This window comes from Salvelinus fontinalis, unplaced genomic scaffold (assembly GCF_029448725.1).
Source record: "Salvelinus fontinalis isolate EN_2023a unplaced genomic scaffold, ASM2944872v1 scaffold_0807, whole genome shotgun sequence".
In the NCBI taxonomy this organism is placed as follows: Eukaryota; Metazoa; Chordata; class Actinopteri; order Salmoniformes; family Salmonidae; genus Salvelinus; species Salvelinus fontinalis.
In genome coordinates this window covers 33,107-40,000 of record NW_026601016.1, presented here as the reverse complement: position 1 = coordinate 40,000, position 6,894 = coordinate 33,107, and the positions used below count along the sequence as shown (strand labels likewise).

At 42.7% G+C, this 6,894-nt stretch overlaps 1 protein-coding gene across 1 annotated transcript in view; it reads right to left on the bottom strand.

Annotated features, from left to right (window-relative positions):
• LOC129847379 (sushi, von Willebrand factor type A, EGF and pentraxin domain-containing protein 1-like) overlaps positions 1-4,930 on the bottom strand; it is a 38,773-nt gene extending 33,843 nt beyond the window's left edge. Inside the window, exon 1 of the mRNA XM_055915154.1 lies at positions 3,670-4,930. Within this exon, the coding sequence (XP_055771129.1) occupies positions 3,670-4,206 (537 nt within the window). The 5' untranslated portion in view covers positions 4,207-4,930. The remainder of the gene's footprint in view (positions 1-3,669) is intronic.
• Positions 4,931-6,894: the final 1,964 nt, after the last annotated feature.

Genomic DNA, 6,894 nt, shown 5'->3' with positions numbered 1-6,894 from the left:
GACTCAATTTAGCTAGTGTCTGCTAGTGCAGAGTGGATCCCATCTACTCATTGTAGAATCAGTGTATATGTGACAGGTTAAAGGAAATACTAATAGCCTGTTATACATTAAAAAGTATTAGTAAGTTCATAGTATGTGAGGATCTTAAAACATCTAAGTTTAAGAAGATCATGCATTCAGTATTAGTTGATAGATTGATAATTATATAAATGTTGTGTTAAAATCCATCAAGCATACAAAGGGTATGAATTGTGAGAGGAATGTGTAAACGTTATTTTGATTACTTTATGTTGTCGTGGGTAAAAGTGTTAATCTGTGATCTACTAAATGCTCTTAATCTATGAGCCTGAGATCGATTGCTCTGGTCTCCACTCAAGTTCACGGAGAATTCGCGGTCTTTTTCTCATTGCACTAAACGTTCAATGAGTAAACATTCCGTATCACGCTCTCGTGATTCTTTCTACCCCTTTTTTCAGGTACATTATTGATGATTAAACAGAGTAATTTAAATGTAATAACTTGCTAACATGTCAAGAGTGTTTTAAGGTTTGTTTTAGTAACATATTGAGGAAGTTAGTTAAGTTTGCAGAGAGTAATATGAGCCGTGCTCGGTTGCAGCTAGCTTCGTACTGCTAGGTACTGCTACGTAGCTGCCATTTTATGTCAATTGTGAATGTGCGTTAATAAGATATTTTGCGGCGTTATTTGTGTAATGGTTTTTCAAACACTTTATTGCCTGTTGATAAATTGAGTTATGGTTTACTGAGTTAAAGCTTATACTATTATATTATATATTGAAAATAGTATTTGTTTCAGTGATGTACAGTGTATACTGTTGTGACTTGAATAAGCCTTGTACCCTACAAAACGATCTATTTCCTGTAGATCTGTTATTCTATAAAATGTGTTACTTATGTAAAATGATTGCACTAAAGTTCTCATGAGTAAACATTCCGTATCACAATTGTGATTCTTTCCCCCCCTTTTTTCAGGGGTGTAACATATAGTCATAACAGTATCAGAGTGTTCATACAGCCACGAGTCAATCAGTGTAGTATCATAACAGTATCAGTGTGTTTATACAGCCACGAGTCAATCAGTGTAGTTTCATAACAGTATCAGTGTGTTTATACAGCCACGAGTCAATCAGTGTACTATCATAACAGAATCAGGGTGTTTATACAGCCACGAGTCAATCAGTGTAGTATCATAACATTATCAGTGTTACAGCCACGAGTCAATCAGTGTATTATCATAACATTATCAGTGTTACAGCCACGAGTCAATCAGTGTAGTATCATAACAGACTCAGTGTGTTTATACAGCCACGAGTCAATCAGTGTAGTATCATAACAGACTCAGTGTGTTTATACAGCCACGAGTCAATCAGTGTATTATCATAACAGTGTCAGTGTTACAGCCACGAGTCAATCAGTGTACTATCATAAATGTATCAGTGTGTTCATACAGCCACGAGTCAATCAGTGTAGTATCATAACAGTATCAGTGTGTTTATACAGCCACGAGTCAATCAGTGTACTATCATAACAGAATCAGTGTGTTTATACAGCCACGAGTCAATCAGTGTAGTATCATAACAGAATCAGTGTGTTTATACAGCCACGAGTCAATCAGTGTAGTATCATAACAGTATCAGTGTGTTTATACAGCCACGAGTCAATCAGTGTAGTATCATAACAGTATCAGTGTGTTTATACTTCAGCTCAAATCCCTGAGTTTCCCGTTACTGATGGTTTCCGCCATACGTTAGAGCATGTGTGTGTGGATTGTGTATTGTATGTTGTGTGTGTGTGTGTGTGTGTGCGTTTGCATGTTTGTGTGTTTGTGTGTGTGTGTGTGTGTGTGCGTGCGTGCGTGGTATTTTTATCACCAGTCATTACACAATTACCCCAGACACCTCACCCTGATTATCTCTAGTGTGTAATTCAGAGCAGAAAGCAGGTTCCCACACAAGACCTTATTACCTTCAACCTCAGAGAGACCACACTAACACCCCTCATACACACTTATTACAATACAGACACACACACACACGCGCGCGCACACACACACACACACACACACACTCACATCCCAATCTAGGATACAGAGACACACACGCACACACAACCCACATACAGTACCAGTCAAAAGTTTGGACACCTACTCATTCAAGGGCTTTCTTTATTTGTACAATTTTCTATATTGTAGAATAATAGTGAAGACATCAAAACTATGAAATAAAAATATGCAATCATGTAGTAACCAAAAACAGATTAAACAACTCTCTGCACACTCTTGGCATTCTTGAATGCTTTTCCAACATGTTTGAAGGCGTTCCCACATATGCTGAGCACTTGTTGGCTGCTTTTCTTTCACTCTGCGGTCCAACTCATCCCAAACCATCTCAATTAGGTTGAGGTCGGGTGATTGTGGAGGCCAAGTCATCTGATGCAGCACTCCATCACCCTTCTTCTTGGTCAAATAGCCCTTACACAGCCTGGAGGTGTGTTGGGTCATTGTCCTGTTGAAAAACAAATGATTGTCCCACTAAGCGCAAACCAGATGGGATGGCGTATCACTGCAATATACTGTGGTAGCCATGCTGGTTAAGTGTGCCTTGATTTCTAAATATATCACAGACAGTGTCACCAGAAAAGCACCCCCACACCATCACACCTCCTCCATGCTTCACGGTGGGAACCACACATGCACATCCGTTTACCTACTCTGCGTTTCACAAAGACACGGCGGTTGGAACCCAAAATCTCCCATTTGGACTCATCAGACCAAAGGACAGATTTCCACTGGTCTAATGTCCATTGCTTGTGTTTCTTGGCCCAAGCAAGTCTCTTCTTCTTATTGGTGTCCTTTAAGTAGTGGTTTCTGTGCAGCAATTAGACCATGAAAGCCTGATTCACACAGTCTCCTCTGAACAGCTGATGTTGAGATGTGTCTGTTATTTGAACTCTGTGAACCATTCATTTGAGATGCAATTTCTGAGGCTGGAAACTCTAATGAACTTATCCTCTGCAGCAGAGGTAACTCTGGGTTTTCCTTTCCTGTGGCGGACCTCATGAGAGCCAGTTTCATCATAGCGCTTGATGGTTTTTGCGACTGCACAAAGTTCTTGAAATGTTCCACATTGACTGACCTTCATGTCTTAAAGTAATGATGGAATGTCGTTTCTCTTTGCTTATTTGAGCTGTTCTTGCCATAATATGGACTTGGTCTTTTACCAAATCAGGCTATCTTCTGTGTACCACCCATACCTTGTCACAACACAACTGATGGGCTCAGACACATTAAGAAGGAAATTCCACAAATTAACTTTTAACAAGGCACACCTGTTAATTGAAATGCATTCCACCTCATGAAGCTGGCTTAGAGAATGCCAAGAGTGTGCAAAGCTGTCATCAAGGCAAAGGGTGGCTACTTTGAAGAATCTCAAATATAAAATATATTTTGATTGTTTCACTTTTTCAGTTACTACATGATTCCATATGTGTTATTTCAAAGTTTGATGTCTTTGCTATTCTACATTCTACAATGTAGAAAATTGTCAAAATAAAGAAAAACCCTGGAATCGGTAGGTGCGTCCAAACTTTTGATTGGTACTGTACATGCAAAAAAAGACAATCTGGTATAGACACACACTAAATCACTCACCGCTGCCCGTTGGAAGGCTCCTTTAGTATAGGTACCTCCTCCTCTGTACGGAATATCCTGGTTAAATAGAGAACACTTGTGCTGATGCGACTTGGGCGCTGTGACATGATCTATCCGGGTCACCACGTGGGTCTTGGATGAGAACGTAACCAGGGCGACCCTCGTGTCCTCAGGGGCCACGGGGAAGTCCGAGAGGAGCTTCCGAACGAAGCGCAGCTCGCTCAGGAAGTTGTTGGCCCCCACGCTGGATGACTCGTCCACCAGGAACACCAGGTCCAGACGTGCACTCTTCTCCCGGAGAGTGCGCACATTCTTCTTGAAGGCTTGGCCCAGGCGCTCCACCTTGGACTCGGCACTCTCAGAGAGGGTGAGGTTGAGGAGGGCCGGGGAGGCTGGGGGTCCGGAGTGGAGTGAGCCGAGCTGGTGGAGCTGTTGGAGATATTCACGAGCCGGCCAAGATGAAGTCCTACTAACCAGGAGGCTCCACAGAAGCAAGAGAGAGGCCCAATACGCTCCTGGATTCCATATAGTAGACATACTGTCCTGTACTGTCCTGTAGACCGTGTCAGCAGAGGAGAGTTATTTTAAAACGATAGGGATGAGGACAAATCTTTGATGATTGTGATGTTCTCCTATGTTCCCATTTGTCTCCAGTAGGGATGCCAGAAAACAAGAATTTCTCCAAAAGCACTTCCAAAAAGAGAAAAGCAGCAGGAATGATGACGGAATACTTGTCCTGTTGCTCCGTCTGTCAGCCTCTCTCTCTTCTGTTGGAGTGAGTTTGTCTGTCTGTCCTCTTCTCTGTTGGAGTGAGTTTGTCTGTCTGTCCTCTTCTCTGTTGGAGTGAGTCCTGGTCTGGTCTGTCTGAGAGTGAGGGTGTCTGAGTGGAGAGGCGTTTGGCTGAGCAGGTCCAGTGAGGCGTCTGTCTGTCTGTATGTCTGTCTGTCTGTCTGTCTGTCTCTCTGTCTGTCTGTCTGTCTGTCTGTCTGTCCGTCCGTCTGTCCCACCAAGAGAAGGCTATAGCATATCCTCTCTCTCTCTCTCTCTTCTCTACGTTCAGGCTCCTGTGTGTGTCATGCTCCTGCACCCAGCCAGGCTCCAAATGCCTCTTCCCCCTCTCTAAAAATCATTTAAAAAGAATGAAAAAAAGTTCTGATTGAGAGAGTGAGAGTGAGAAAGAGAGCAAGAGAGAGAAAGACAGGGAGAGAGACGGCGAGAGAGGCAGAGGGAAAAGGGGGCAGTCACAGCTGTGAAGTCATTTTTTGTGCCTCCTCCTCTCTTCTTCTCTGCTCTCTCCCTCCCACTCTCCCTCCCTCTCTCCATCTTTCCCTCCCTCTCTCTCTCCCACTCTCTCTCCCTCCCTCTTTCTCTCTCTCCCTCACTCTTTCTCTCCCACTCTCTCTCCCTCACTCTTTCTCTTTCTCCCTCTCTCTCCCTCTCCATCTCTCTCTCCCTCCCTCTTTCTCTCTCTCTCCCTCTCTCCCCCTCTCTCTCCCTTTCTCTATTATATTATATATATATATATGTAATTTAACAGATGCTAAATGCGACTTATAGTCATGTATGCATACATTTCTCCCACTCTCTCTCTCTGTCTCTCTCTCTCTCTCTCTCTGTGTCTCTCAACTAAATTCTCTCTCTCTCTCGCTCTCTTATCTCTTAGTCTAATTTTCTCTCTTTCCTTTTCTCTCTCTCTCTCTCTATTTCAGTGGAGCGTCTTGCCTGTCAGAAAACATCAGCACCAAGCAACTGTGATCAGGTCCATATGTCTAGCAGGAGGACGCCACTGAACACACTCTCTCACACACACACACACAGAGAGAGAGAGAGAGAGAGAGAGAGAGAGAGAGAGAGAGAGAGAGAGTAAGAGAGAGAGAGAGAGAGAGAGAGAGAGAGAGAGAGAGAGAGATATTGTTTATTTCACTTTTGTTTATTATCTATTTCACTTGCTTTGGCAATGTAAACATATGTTTAAAGTACAAAAGGGAAACATATTCCACTTGCTTCAGGTGCAGGACATGTGCGTCTTAACAAAGCTTTGGGAGCTCATCACAGTGGAGGACATTGCTTCATTTAATCAGAGGAAGAGTCAACAGAGAGACACCGAAACACTTAGAGTGCAGAAAAAGTCACACGCACGCACACACACACAGCGAGAGACACACACAGAGAAACACACACACAGCGAGAGATACACACACACAGAGAGACACACACACAGAGAGACACACATACACACACATTCTGATGAGCACAGCTGTGACTTCCTGCTTTTGGCACCACACACAGACCCTTCCACAGACCCTCACGGTGACCCCTGGGACTGTTTGGAGGGTTGAGGAGGGGGGGGGGGGGGTAAAGGGTGTAGAGTGATGGGAGACGGGGTGGAAGGGAACAGGGGGATTGTGTGAAGACCCTCACAGTTGGTGGTCTGAGAGAAGATCCAGCTTGAAATCAGTAAAGACCTAGTTTATATGATCAGGTTTACTGTCAGAGCAAAGCCCGGAAAATTCCCAAAGACTCCAGCCACCCAAGCCATAGATTGTTCACTCTGATACCGTCCGGCAAACGATACCGGATCACCGGCTCTCGGACCAACAGGCTCCGAGACAGCTCCTACCCCCAAGCCACAAGACTGCTAAATAGTAAACTAATGGTACCCAAACTATCTGCATTGATCCAACGTAAACTCACTAGACTATATATACACACTCACTAGACTATATATACACACTCACTAGACTATATATACACACTCACTAGACTATATATACACACTCACTAGACTATATATACACACTCACTAGACTATATATACACACTCACTAGACTATATATACACACTCACTAGACTATATATACACACTCACTAGACTATATATACACACTCACTAGACTATATATACACACTCACTATACTATATATACACACTCACTAGACTATATATACACACTCACTAGACTATATATACACACTCACTAGACTATATATACACACTCACTAGACTATATATACACACTCACTAGACTATATATACACACTCACTAGACTATATATACACACTCACTAGACTATATATACACACTCACTAGACTATATATACACACTCACTATACTATATATACACACTCACTAGACTATATATACACACTCACTAGACTATATATACACACTCACTAGACTATATATACACACTCACTAGACTATATATACACACTCACTAT